The sequence below is a fragment of the Dacryopinax primogenitus genome (assembly GCF_000292625.1).
Source record: "Dacryopinax primogenitus strain DJM-731 SS1 chromosome Unknown DACRYscaffold_7, whole genome shotgun sequence".
In the NCBI taxonomy this organism is placed as follows: domain Eukaryota; kingdom Fungi; phylum Basidiomycota; class Dacrymycetes; order Dacrymycetales; family Dacrymycetaceae; genus Dacryopinax; species Dacryopinax primogenitus.
In genome coordinates, this window is record NW_024467204.1 from 1,326,858 (window position 1) to 1,340,780 (window position 13,923).

The following is a 13,923-nucleotide window of genomic DNA, read 5'->3' on the forward strand; positions in this document are numbered from 1 at the left end:
ACGCGTTGACTTCTTACGGCCATCCCTCCGCAATCAATTCATAATCACTTCCTTTGTTACATTCGGCTCCTGTCTCCACTCTCCCCATCTAGAACGCAATCCACTTGTTACCCCCGGGTAAAATCGGCTCGCCGCCTTCCCCGCTGCCAGGCCTCCCAAGCGCCGCGTCCCCTTTGAGAAGGAGGCCAGGGAGCAACGGCCCATCGCAGACGACGCCGCCGACGTCGAGGTCGTCGCCCGCCTAAGGGTCCCCTTTCCGCCACCAGCGTCGCCCAACTCTAAAACCAGGCCATACCCCAACCCTTGACGCCCCGTTTGGACCAGTCAAATAGACGTGTTCTGTGCATGCGTGCACCCGTGCGGTGAGGGATTGGTCGCATGGGCTAGGCGCGCTAGCTCATGTCGGGACCCTTTTCCCTCTCTCAACATGAACGATCCCTGCTGTCTCGGACATCGCTGCCTTTTCTTCCGCAAGCTGGCTGCCCATAGAGAACAGCGCGGTTGCATTGGGAGTGTGCCTTCTTGAACGGTTCAGATTGCCATCAGCTTGTAAGACAATACAGCGTCGAATCGTGCTCTGCAACAGAATCAGAAAGCGGCTAGAATCAGAAGGGAATGTAGGCGCACACAGATGCTACTACTCCTTGCCGCTCGCCGCCCTGCCTCGTTTCCATCGTCCCATCTCTCCTCTATCTATCCACGCTCATCTTCCCTCCCAAAGCACGTTTTCGAGTGTGAAGCATTTTCTCAGAGCAAAGCACAAGACGAATGCAGTCTTCAGGGTGATGTGGGGCGTGCTGCGATGTCAACGATCGGGCCGGTTGCAGGGGGAGGCATCCCTAGCGCAAATGCATCATATCCAAGAGGGGGGAGACATATGCCGGAGGGAGGCAAATGACACAGTGACCTATTCGACGTACAGAGAGAGCGCGCGTGGGAGGGGAACAGGGGAGGAGAGGGCCAGCAGGGGCGACGCAGAAATCAGACCGCATCGGCCTCAAGGGTCTTGCAATGTATCTCTCACGTCTCCCGGCCGGCGGAGAAAGCGCCTGAATCTTGCGCGGATCTGATACCTCCGTTCCCCATCGGGCTGTGGGATATCCAAAGGCCATGCGCAGTGCGTGCGGACTCGGCATGCCACCTTAACAGCATCCTGTCCCGCCGTACTCTATCCACGGAGATCGCCAGGTAACGATGTGTAAGTCCCTCAGGGCACCGGGAATGAGGTCGGTGATTGTTTGCAGAAGAAGGTTGTTGCTTTCTCCTGCATCGGCAAATCGCTGACGTTCCGCAGTGGGAAGTATAATCAGAGAATCCCGCTCCGACGGGGCGTCGGAGCCCCCCAAGCACGTCCCCAGACCGCTCATCCCGTTTTTCGAACGCTCCGTTGCCCTCGATCCCAAAACCGTTGGTGACCGCCGGCTCCCCCCATCATCCCCTGCCGGCCGTCCAAAGCGCGCGCCGGGTTGAGAAGGAAGCGAGGACGAAATCGTCGATCGCAGACGTCGTCGACGACGACCACCTCGCTGGCCATGCCAGGGTCCCTGGTCCGCGTCCCGCGCTGTCAATGCCCCGCTCCATTCTTGAATACATCCGCCCAATGCTGTCGGGAATTTATTCCTTCGCATATGAACGCCCAGGCATCGTAACTTGTCCCGATCTCACAGGGACATTCCCACAGCCAGTCACGCAGAGTGCACGTTGCTGTCGCTTTCTTTTCAAGCCATTGGATTGCCATCAATGTGTAACGGTAAATTACAGCGTCAATCGTACTCTGCAGCAGCGCAAAAAGCAATGAAGATCAGAAAATGGGACAAGGTCAGAAGGAATGTGGGCGCACAGATACTGCTCCTCTCGCTCTTCCCCTTGCCTCACGCTCTGCCTGTTCCCATCAGGAAGTTGTGGAGGATGCGGGAAGGGGACCATTCGCGCGAGTCTGTCCAGCGCTTGATGCCGGAGCGCTTCTCCTCGAAGACGAAGATGGCCCCCGAGCCGATGAACTGGAGCTTCTCGAGGTCCGTGAGGCGGCGGGGCATTGGGGGAGCTTGCCCTCCTCCGCCGCGCGGAAAAGGAGGAGCGCGTCCGCCGTGGTGCGCACCCAGCCGCCGAAGAAGGGACGGAACTGCTCCGTCGAGTTGCGTGCGTTTGGTGCGGGGGGCATTGTTGGCTGCTCTTTGTTGAGGGGTGGTTGAGGTCGCGGTTGGGGGATAACGTGCAGAGTGAAACTGCCTTTCGTTGAGGAAGTCACTTGGTTTTGAGGAGAGTAAGTATAGGGGAAGGGGAATGTCGCGCGGAAGCGACACAATGTGCTGGAAGCGGAGAGGGAGCAAGAGGGGGAAAGGGAGAGGAGAGGAGGGAGGAGGTAGGCCAGAGGAGGAGGGGGGCCAAAAGAAAGCCGATGCCACTTGGGAACCTGCCTGCCCGCGCTAATCAAGCGGTCCCTGCTTCTCTCAGGAGACGAGCAAAGGCGCGCAAGCAAAGGGAGCGAGAGAATGTGAGATTGTGGAATTGCGTGTTGCATGTGTGGGTGGTGTATGGCACGCGTCGATTCGTTGCGCCATGCTGACCCCTTTCTCCGACCGATGAACATGCATCTAGCCTGATCAGTGGTATCGAAACTCCGACATGCGAGGAGTGCCGAACTCGGTGATACCAAATACGGGGGTTAACCCAAATACCCCGAAAGAGCGGCGCATGTACCTGGTCTTTTAACAACAACTTAGTCTTCTATCTTCAACCTCCCTTTACCATCATCGAAACGTTCGCGAATGGTAATATTGTGCTCGGCTATTGGGTGTTCTCGACAGCGCCTGACTGCTGAGCCGAACAAGGAGCCGATTAACTGCGGGAAACATGCACATGCGACAGCAGTGGGACTTGTCGGCTGTTCCCATGATTCCCCATGGTGTGCGACGATTCCATGCCGGGCTTTGGCGACGCACACACGGGCTGCCGGCGATTTCATGTCGGGCGCCCTGCGGTTCCTTAAGCTCTTCAAATTCGGCAGGCATCGTCCGCTCTTTGACACCCCGATTGAAACTGCTTTGGGCAGATCGGGTATTGCTCCTTCAGAGATTGCTGAGAAAGAGTGGAGCGGAGATATAGGATGTGGGTGGTAGGGTTTCTATCTGGGGAAGGGGCGTCGAATCGCCGAAGCCCACATCGAATCGCCGAAGTAACAGATTTGGGTTTTTAGGGTTTCAATGGGCCTCGAATTGCCGAAAGTCGACGTTGAATCACCGAAACGAACCATTGGTCGCTTATTCGAATAACTATACAGTGCCCTGAACCGGAGTTTGTCGCCTCTTTGGGTGTGGGTGCACATGCTGCTGCGGCCGTATAGCCTAGACTGCTTGCAAAATCAATACAGGCATGTCCAGGACGGTCTTTGGCCTGGCCGAGCATGGTATTTTGTATCACATCTGTATGGCCTTCACCTCCATTTCCTGCAGGACGATCGATGGGACCGGAACGGGACGTGTACTTCACAGGAGGGACGATGAGTGACAGGGAGGGGGGGAGGGGGGAGGGGGGCAGCTCGACGGGATCTGACCCCTTGTCAGCGGCCGCTCTCGAAACGTGTCAACACCTACGGCACCTGTCGGCGATTCGAGCCTCATTCAGACTACGAAAATTCAAAGCATATTCAGGAAGCTATTCCGCTCTCGCTCAGCAATCTCTCAAGGCACGATATCCGATCTGCCCAAGGCAGCGTCAATCGGGGTGTCAAAGAGCGGATGATGCCTGCTGAATTGGAAGAACTCAATGAACCGTTCACAGCAAATCACCGCATCCAGTGTCCGCCCAAGCCGACTTCGAATCGCTGAAGCCGACATCGGGCAGATTGCATATTGTTGTTCAGAAATTCTTTGCGAGTGCGGAATAGCTTCCGTGATATGGGATTTGCCGTGTTAACTCGATCTGACGGCTGCTGCCAGCTTACGTACGCCGCTGGAAGGATGGGTACACTTGAGAATCGGGGTTGTACGTATGCAAAGCACGGCCGAAGGGGCATGGTCCTAAGAGTGATAGACAAGGTCGCAGGAACAGTCGGTGCGTTGCTATACTGCTTGCGGCCTTGATTTCATAGATAAAACCCAGTCTGGCTCACTCCGCAAAACCCCGCGAGCAGAACCATCGATCGTGTCAGCGCGCCGCAATGTCTGTCAGTCTCACCATGGCGTATGATGGTATTCCGGCACCTTACATACAGGGTGTCTGGATCCATGATCCTTCTGATATGGCACTAGCTGTGAAAGCGATGGACAACGGTATGCTTCTCATTTGCAGTCCCAAGGATGTCGAGGTTCGAAGCGGACGTGTCTATGCCTTGCATCATCCGGCAATCGCCCAGAGTAGTCCTGTTTTCGAGGCCCTAGCCCAAAGCTTTGAATACCCCTGGTCACAGTATACTTGGCTCCCAATGAGACACAAAGGACAATGTCTGGTATGTCATGCCGCACACACATTGTGAGCACAGCTCACATTGAAGGCATAGATTTATCAATGTATGTACGGGCCCCACGAGACGTTGGAGGACTACTGCAACGGTGCAAGCTGGCCACACTGGAAAAGGAGAGGTTTGCAAGATTGCCTTGGCTCGGGTCAGACTTTGTGGATGGAACGAGTAGCTTGTAGAGTAAGCTGCTTCTATGGAGGAGCTCGATCCCATCAATAACGCGAACTTGTCAGATTTACATCTCTGGCGAGAATCAGCAGCTAGTACTGATGAGCTTCTACACGATAAGAGACGACGGGGAAACCCCGGTACAACTGCCCCTGACTTGAGTCGGTAACGGAGTGCAAGCCAAGGTGTGGCCCTGTCATGACACCATTGGAACTGAGCAGGTCGTTGTCCGTGCAGTCGCTTCCCACGACGGTATAGCTTGCCCACGTCGTGGTCAACGGGGTGGTGGAATCGTAGGATGAGATTGGGGTAACGGGGTGATCGTGGGACATGGCGGGGGAGGAGATTGTGCCACCTGAAGAGGATGTGTGGCCGGTCGTTGAGGACATGGCCGATGACGCCGAATATGCTGAGCGAGCGCATACGCGGAGGAAGGACTCTCTGAGGTGTGGGGGTTCATGGCGGCTATGAGCAGGGGAGAGACGGACGAACGGGGCTCGTCGCCGTGCTCTGGCATCTCCAGGCTGAGCGGACCAAGACTTGGAGGCAGGGTACGATCGCCGTCCTCGCCTTCTTTTACTATGTTCAGCGCGCATATGCGGCAGGCCCTACTTGTTTCCCCTCTGCGCAATGTGTCAGCCTGCTGGGCCGTGCATGTGGACGAGGCGCGAGGGCATACATACGCATACGAGAGCAATCCATGTTGGCCACCTGGTCGTTTCTCTCTTGCTGGTGCAAAGCGGAACGGCGTGTGTATCATGCCCTCCCGGTTGGGCTCCACGCCTCTCAGATTAGGATGGAGGTGGACAGGGAGTAGGATGCCCTCGATCACGTCCCTTGGGCGAAAGTAAGACATTTAGAAAACGTCGACCTTACTTTCTCAAGCATGATGTCTATGTGGAAAAAGGGTTTGTCTCGCATCACACCGGCGATACAGTCGAACAAGAGCTCGATGTCGCCTGTCGATAAGCATCGTGCCGCTCGAGTGTAAAGAACGCTCGGGGTGTTTGCTGCAGTGCGCTCCTGTGTATCTTCCCTCTGCGCGTATATCTAGAGGGAAAGCGCTTAAAACGAAACGGAAATGAGAAAAGTCAGTGCGAGCGCGCTCACTAGGTAATTATGCTTGATTCTCGAGTCGGTCCAGCGATAGGAGTCGGTCCAGCGCCGCTGCGGACCAAGTCCGACGACTCGTCCCGAGTCAGCCTGCGCTCGACCGTGTTGATAAGGCCAAGCTTTGCGCCTTGAACTGCAACTAAGGCGTCGCGTGTGTCGTGAGCCCAGACCCCCTCCAGAGGCTTGTATTTGAGCCGTGGTGGCATAGAGCCCACAGAATGCAGGGAACAGGGAAACGCGAGAAAGGATGGGCGGGAAAGTTGCGAGCGGCTGAAGGTCTTATGTACGCGATCTGCGGTCCTCCTTGCACAATACTATGACAGCCGTAGTCGGGCTTTGATTTGCTGTCGGCGGTTCATGGAGTTGTTCCAAATCGTCACGGGCCGTCCGCACTTTGACACCCTCCATTGATGCTGCCTTGATCAGATTGGGTAGTGTCCTCCAGAGGGTTTTGGTTGACAGAGCGGAATAGCTTCCGAGGAAATAAGATCTGGGTTTTCAGGGTTTCAATGCCGAAAAGGGGCGTAGAATCGCCGAAGCCGACATGAAATCGCCGAAAAGCGACGTAGAATCGCCGAAGCCGAAGAATGTTCGTGAATGGTGATATTTTGCTTGTCTATTGGGTGTACTCGACAGCGGCTGACTGGTGAGCCGAGCAAGAAGAAGACAAACTCCTTTTTCGTTCATACGCCACTGCGACTTACTTAAGGGCTGCGATCGACCCCACAAAATGGTTCCCCCCTTGGCAATCCTCCAACCACCTTGCCTCGTATTAACAACGGTTACTACCGCATGCACTCTGCTCCTGTTACCCCTACTTCCCTTCGTCGCCCACGGAAGGACAGGACAGAGGCTGCTCGCCAGCGCCCTACCCTGACTGGGGTTCATGTCTCGTCAACATATGATGCCCTTTGTGTATTAAACGGGGTACGATTAGGACTGCTTCAGGTGCGTTTCATTGCCCACCCCCCATTATTGCCTCGAAGAGCGGTCTAAAGCAACTCTGGCGTCTTTGTGGGAGATTAGCCCGTGGAGCGCCGGCTTGACCCTGAAGAGCGGGAGAAGATCTGTTCGGGGTATGTGTACGTGTACGAGGAGAGTCACGGGACCTCCTCCAGGGATCGAGCGGTGGACAGACGGAAAGCATTGGGTATGTGATTACCATCTCGCTCTCCTGAAACACAAAGAATCCGTTATTCTGACGCACGTTCTTTCTCCTCCTACAGTCCGCGAGCCGCTCAAAAGAAGTACGTTTCTTGTGATGGCTCTTGTTCGTTCCCCCGTCTCATCTGTGATCTCCCAATTAGAACTTCCTGTTCTACGAAGAGAATAGCTTGGGGAGCGAGGATCCTGATGCGCAACAACCCAACACTGAGCCCGGCAGCTCACCCGATTCTGATGAACCAAAGTTTGTCTTTGCTTTCGTCCCGAATCTTATCTGATCATCAACTAACGCCGCCGCAGTGTCGCCGTCATCGATTACATAACGTCCTCGGACGCACCGGGTAGACTCACAAAGATGACGTTCTTTTCCTGGGTCAAGCTCCCCAACGACCCACCCGATCTCATGCGAAAATGGCTACTCGTGTCCTACTGGCAAATGCCGCATGTCAAGACACTGGCCAAGGCGTACGAGCTCGAGATACTCCTGGATCACGATATTCCCAGAGGCATGTTCTTCACTTCCCGCGCTGCAAGGAACAAGCAACAAGACTTGCCAGCCGCGGGGACTGCATACGACGTCGTCCTTCGGCGGCCGACTGACCTGGACGCGCTTCGTTGGAGGAAACAACAATACTACGCGTCTGGACGACCAGGCCCTTTGCCTGTTGGGCCTGGAACAAGGCCAGACGATGTCCCCGGCATCTACGCTGGCGGCGGTCCCTGGCTTCCTGGCGGACAGCCTCAAAGCCCAAGCGTAACCGACGCAAGATTCAGGTATCACGACCAGCACCAGCGGACATTCCCTCATCACCAGACGTGGCGGGACGAGCTGGAGGACATCCCCATCACAGAACGACCACCTCATTGGCGGCCTAATGCTGGTGGTGCCCAAGGCGGAGGGAGCAATGCCCTGCTCACGCCAGGGTCAGACCACGCCTCTCCCCTAACCTTCGCCCACCGCCAGCTCCCCTTCAACCCCCCGTCCTCATCCGCACGGGTCACCCTCCCATGCCCTCCCCAACTACTCTCCATCCCATACTACACCCGGTGTGCCCCCCCACCCCCCCATCCCCCCCACCCCCCAACCCAGCGCACCAACCCCGCCCGCGATACATCACTGAGCTCGCACTCTCCTGCATCCCAGCAGGCGAACGCCGCCTTCCGCCCGTCAACCTCGATCGTCCCGGTTCAGCTCTCGTGCCAGGAGTAAGAAAAGCTGCAGCGGATCAAGTAAGAAGTTCTCCAGCACGAGGAACATCCCAGGACCTCAAAGATGAAAAGTATCATGCACAAGTGTGAGCGCCTTTACTTTGCTTTCTCACTCCATGCCGACGTGGGTTGCTCAGAGAGGTCTGGCTCACAAACAACACTCTTGTGGCGAACTATTGCGCCCCGTGTCGCCATAATTTCAACCGCGCCTGCGACCTCCGGAGGCATGTCGAGACGATCCACGTGAAGGGGGAGCGTGGGTTCCCCTGCACCTGGCCCGGCTGCACCCAGATCCTGAACAGGAAGGATGTCCTCCAGCGCCATGTGAGGCGGCAGCACGAGGGCAAGCAGAAGAAGGGGAAGGGGCTGCAACCTCGAGGAGTCACTGTGAAAGGACAGATGAAACTACCTTCCTTTAGAGAGGTTGTGCTCAGGGCTGGTGCGCCATGCGCGTCATCTCCCGAAAGATCGTGCACGAGCACGGATGGATGTGGTCAGTCCTGGACCAGTGAAGCTTTTCGGGAGTCAGCGGTCCTGGTCCCGCCACATGCGGCCCTCATCCTGGACCGGCCCTGGCAGGACCGCATCCCAGAAAGATTACTTAATGTATACCTACCACAATAAACATCGTAAGGCAGGGGTTCGCACTAGGGATAGTCGCACGTGTGAGTACCAAATGGAGTCAGGACTCACGCGAGTGGTTCCCTTCCCGCAACTTCCTCGTCAGTCCTGACTCCAATTGGTGCATCCCTTGTGTCCGTCCGTACCCTTGGGCTCGCTCCCTGCTGCAGATCTACCGTGAGCTCGACCCCAACCGCCCTCACCGCACCTACAAGGGTGCGTATGCCTCCAGTGTGTGGTAGTCCAACGCCTAGCCTCCGAATCCCCCGCCAACAGGCTGTTGGTGCCCCCAAGCGGGCGTGCCGACCTGCTCTTCGCGTTTTTCGTACGCACCAACAGCTCCGATCCCCGCAATAACAGGGCCCCGGGCTCCCTTCCTCGTCCTCCGCCAGCCCTCCCAAGCGCGGCCCCGGTTGAGAAGGAGGCGAGGGAGAAATCGTCGATCGCAGACCTCGTCGCCCTGGCCAGGGTCCTTGGTCCGCGTCCAGCGCTGCCCATGCCCGCTCCAACCCTAAAACCAAGGCCATACCCTAACCCTGAGCCGCGTCGGACAGGTGAAAAATGGAGGATTGGGTGCCTCTTGTGTGCGTGTGTGCATGTGGGAGAGTGTGTGGGACGGTTCGGTTGGCCAGGCGTGCTCGCTCGGGTCGGACCTTTTCCTCTCAACCTGAACGATCCCTAGCTGTCTCGGACATGGCTGCTTTTTCTTCTGCAAGCTGGCTGCCCAGAGAGCTTGCGTTTGGGTTCGCCTTTCAAAACGGTTTTACATTGCCGTCAAATGTAAGATAATACAGCGTCAATCGTACACTGCAGCAGGATCAGAGAAAGCGTCACAGTCGGAAGGGTTGGGTGCGCACACAGACACTACCCCTCGCCGCTCGCCGCTCTGCCTCGTTCTTATCATCCATTCCTATCATCCATTCTCTCCTCCATCCTCCTCCATCCTCCTTGCCGAGACCAGCGGAGCAATGCAGACAGGCTTCGCGGGAGGGCTTGCCGCAAACGTGAAAATACACAGTGTTGAGAGAAGGAGCAGGCAGAGATGGTCGCACGGAGACCGCTGTAGGCAGAGAGAGCAGGGAGCAGGCTCGAAAGAGCAGGGGCAACGCTGAAATTAGACACATCGACCTTAAGGGTCTGCAATGTATCTCTCATTCTCCGCGCGTCTATTTCCTTTTCTTCCACTCTTCTTTTCGCCATCTGGTAGCCTGTTCCTGCCCATGGCATTCAATAGATTCTCTTGCATGCTTGTGTGTGACTCTGGTTGCGCCGCATCTCCTTTCAGGCTGACATGGAAACAGGTCCGTCTTCCCAGACGTTGACGGACGACGGCAGTCTCAGTTCACGCGCTTCGACGCCTCTCACCTCTCTTCCGTCCTCACCAAGCAGCCAGGCCGCTCTTGGACCGGAGGATGAGGGTGGCACTGAACTTGAAGGCATCTTCGCCAAGCCTATTCCGACCTCCGTGGATCGCTCGAACGCAGTGCTTCAGCAATACTTCTACGTGACCCTCCTGCCATGGCGCGTCGCTGTCTGTATCGTCTGCCATCTTGCCATCGAGCCGAAGCAGGCATACCGTCATTATGCTGAGCATCTCTGTCGCTCCCGACGCCCTTTCAGGGACAAGATCGCCTTGGACGCAGCAATGACGGAGCTCGCTCTTCAAGATGCGCAACTCGAGATCGCTCCTCTCGTCTATGGTGCTTCCGCTGCGCTTCGTCCTCCCGTCAAGGCACTTGTCTGCGCTGTTCCGAGCCCTGGCCGCCGTCGCCCTCTTGCTTGCCGCTATCCTTACACGTCCGACAGCGCGCTCAGGCGCCATCTACGCGAGTATCATGCGCATGAGACCGCATCCCGGCAAGGCTCTCTCACCTGCCTGTCTCGTCCTGTGCAAGCCCAACATCGTTTTGGCAGGCGTAATCAGCCTGGCTACAACGCTCTCGAGGTTGCACGTCCAATCCGATCAGCTATGCTCCCTCTATGACGGGCATCCTCAAGAAAATGGACCCGCTCAGGACCCAGCATGTGCAAGTGGCAGGCGACGCAGTCATTGTCCGCGCCTTGGATGTCTTCCACGCCAAAGCACACTGACATACGGTCACAGGCGAGCTAGATCTCAAGGTGCTGCATGCGCTCGCTGAAGTGCAATACAGCAAACCGGATGAATGGCTTCGACCGCTCTCCAAGGTGTGCTCCGATCTCATGGCAGAGATCCATCTCGAAGCCATCCCAGCCTTGGATCGCACCTCACCTTGCGCGGGCTCAAGATCGCCAATGGCCAGTTCGAGCAGAGCCGTGAACGAGCGGCCAGCTACATCTGCCAGTTGCTTCTGTCTGCGATACGTCTGCGGTCCGATCCAGAGCGCCATCCCCATCTTGATCTCTTGCTCAACGACCGACAAAACGAGCTAGTCGGCAATCTCACCGCGATTCTCCGATCCATCGAGCCAGTCAACGAGCCGGCCGCGCGTGAAGCGGTGAAGGAGCTGTTGCACTCGATCATCACCACACGAGCACACAACACTGGTCTCGCATCGTATGCCGTCGAGCGATGGCTCATTCTGCTCTCCCTCCGCCCGGACGGAAGCTGGAGGACCGTCGAGGCGATTGGACCCATCATCGGCTACCTGATGCATGTCGTCCGCGACCTCCTTGCCCTGCACATCTTCCTCGAGGCCGGCACTTCACGCGGACGTCAGCTCGACATATGCACCCAGATTCGCCCCTGTCACACCGACGGCGAGCCGTACGCGTGGCATTGCCTCAGCACGCTCGGAGGCCTGATCAACTCCATCGCATCAAACAACCCGGCCTGGCCAAACGCGATCTGGTCGGATGGAGGCAAGTCAATCTGGTACAGCGAGGTCACCTTGTCCCTTGAAGCTCTCCGCGCTGGCATCGTCAACATCGTGTCTGCCACCGAGCGCGACTTTGAAGCTCTGGCGGTGCAAGGTCTCCACCCGCGATGGCTCGACGACCTGGCTCGACGGTGCACGTTCTCGACCAGCATGCGAAGCAAGACATCGGTTACTCGTTCTTGACCGATCCTGCCAACGTGAACATGCTTCAAGCTAGAGTGCACCTTGGCCTGATCAACGACTTGATTGAGCTCGACATGAGCCGTGTCCGCCGTGCTCCCCCGCTCATTCGCCTCGGTGAACTTGAAGCAGACGGTTCGCCTGTGTTCGATCCGACGCTCGTCGAGCGATATTTGGATGGACTGAATCGAGCTCATTGAGCGCATTCCGCCGGCGCACGCATTCTGAACCGGAAGCCGACCCGGCAACTGGCGTCCGATCCGGTCCGACTCTCCGGCGTACCCTCCGCGCGCCCGGTTGGTCTACGCTCAACATTGTGTTGTGGAAACGTAAAATCTGGACGACACCCTGGCACGAAGCGATTGCATTAGTGCGCAACACATTGCACGGTCCCCCTTGGTTCTCGTGATTGCACTTATTGGCAACGAATTCCTTGCATTTATCGGTCAGACTGAATAGAATGCAGATGCGCTTGCAGTCATGGATGTTGTGGATGTGACGACGAGGCGGCGGCAGTCAACGAGGCTGCAGGCAAGCCCACAAGTGCCTAACTGCCGAAATCCTTGTAGCGCCGGATTTCACACGCTGTGGCATGCATGAGGAGTGCGCGTGGGGGGATTTGTGAGGGCGGAGCGGAGGGCGGGAGGAAGGGAGAGGGCGAGGGGCAAGGGTGGAACATGCTGAGTATCCGGAGCTTGGTGGACGCCAAGCACGATCCGGTTGTGCCGGGTGGGCGTGCGCGAGCCCCGGCCGCGACTGGGCGGGGAGTGAGATCGCGAGCGAGCGGAAGGGGGAGGGGACGCCGCGCTTCCGCCCGAGGCCGTCGCATTCGTCCACTGAGCCGACCTGTTCTTCCTCTGCTCGACGGATGGCACGGCGATGGACACGAACCATCGGGGTGGCCCATCCGGCTTCGTGCGCGTCGAGCGGAAAGCCCGAGGGGCGGTGGTGCTCGTCTACCCCGAGTACTCTGGCAACCGCCTCTATCAAGCATTCGGCAACCTCGTCCTTAGCCCAACCCGCGCCTGGGTATGGTCGTCCCCGACTTCCTCTCCTCCAACGTGCTGTATTTGACGGGCGAAGCGACGCTGCTGGTCGGGGAGGAGGCGAGTTACTCCCCTTCGGCCAGCTCGCCGGCCCCGGCCTCCCGGGCGCAGCGGGAGCAGCCGGCGTCGACTTCTGGCCGTACGAGCCGCCCGTACCCCCCCCCCTGGCAACGGAAGGCGCCCTCCCTGACGGCAGCGACGCGCAGCTCCTCTTCGCCCACCTCATCTCACGCACCCTCCTCACGCCCTCCTCGCCCGCTTCACCTTCTCCCTCCACGCTCCGCCTGTGCGCAAGCTCTGCGGCAAGCTCGTCACGCCTGGCGTACCTCCACATGAACGATGCGGACCCGCCCGAGCCTCAACGACGACTACATAACCACGTTCACATCTCCGCTCCCTTTATTCTCCCCTCTGCCCTCCACTTCAAGCAAACCCCGGCGCTCCGCTCCTCCCTCCGTTCTGCCGCCCAGCACGCCAGCCAGCAGACGATAATCGAGCACGGTGGCACGCTCGAAGTGACCGTCCAGCTGCACGAGCCCGTGACACGCTTCCTGTGGGACGTCGACACCAGGGAGCGCAACCGGGAGCATCGCGTGATCGTTCCTGTGCGGACGTTCGTGAGGGACAACAACTTCTGGCTGCCTTTGCCTGGAACTACCCTTGTCCTTGACGGCACGGGGAAGAGCGGCGTAGGAGAGGGTGAAAAGGGAGATGCGGGGGAGAAGCAAAAGAGGAAGGAGTTGGGGGAGGCGCCAGCCCGTGCCCGTCGCTGCGGGCGTGGGGGTGATGTCCCTGCTCGCCCGAGCCACCCGGGTCCTTGCGGCCGAGGCACAGTTCCTCTTCCCAACGGACGCGCCATGGAGCCTGTGGGCAGGCTCGCGGGGCGGACATGGGTATTCGTCACCGGCCTCCCTGGCTCCAACGCCACAGGCAACGCGCGGGGACATAGACAGGGTGCAGGCGGACGGGGCGCGGGTGGTGCTGGGCCGGTTCACGAGCACTGAGGTCCTGGAGGTGCAGAAGCTGCTGAATGGCTGGCTGGTGGGCGAGGATGCTGTCAGCGCTGGGGTTGGGGGGTTGGGGGCGGGGGCGGAGGGCGATTGCC

At 58.1% G+C, this 13,923-nt stretch overlaps 2 protein-coding genes across 2 annotated transcripts; one reads left to right on the forward strand and one right to left on the reverse strand.

Moving 5' to 3' along the window:
• Nucleotides 1–4,585: 4,585 nt before the first annotated feature.
• Nucleotides 4,586–5,101, reverse strand: DACRYDRAFT_21850 (uncharacterized protein). Its single transcript, XM_040772572.1, has 2 exons — nt 4,693–5,101; nt 4,586–4,639 (listed from the first exon to the last, which is right to left on the reverse strand). The coding sequence occupies exon 1, from the start codon at nt 5,014–5,016 to the stop codon at nt 4,720–4,722; it is 297 nt and encodes a 98-aa protein (XP_040629816.1). The 5' UTR covers nt 5,017–5,101; the 3' UTR covers nt 4,586–4,639; nt 4,693–4,719.
• A 1,717-nt stretch (nt 5,102–6,818) lies between these two features.
• DACRYDRAFT_99857 (uncharacterized protein) lies at nt 6,819–13,846 on the forward strand (the record flags this gene model as incomplete). The annotated part of the gene is made up of 16 exons (XM_040777632.1): nt 6,819–6,890; nt 6,967–6,987; nt 7,048–7,148; nt 7,205–8,110; nt 8,251–8,552; nt 8,581–8,606; nt 8,752–8,778; nt 8,905–8,950; nt 8,977–9,318; nt 9,417–9,514; nt 10,020–10,434; nt 10,541–10,759; nt 10,839–10,921; nt 11,002–11,679; nt 11,742–11,907; nt 12,483–13,846. The coding sequence occupies 16 exons, from the start codon at nt 6,819–6,821 to the stop codon at nt 13,820–13,822; spliced, it is 4,842 nt and encodes a 1,613-aa protein (XP_040629817.1). The 3' UTR covers nt 13,823–13,846.
• Between the last annotated feature and the right edge of the window lie 77 nt (nt 13,847–13,923).

Bases quoted from the DNA above. Each gene is read 5' to 3' on its own strand.
- DACRYDRAFT_21850 (XM_040772572.1), bottom strand. From the start codon at position 5,016: ATGTCCTCAACGACCGGCCACACATCCTCTTCAGGTGGCACAATCTCC.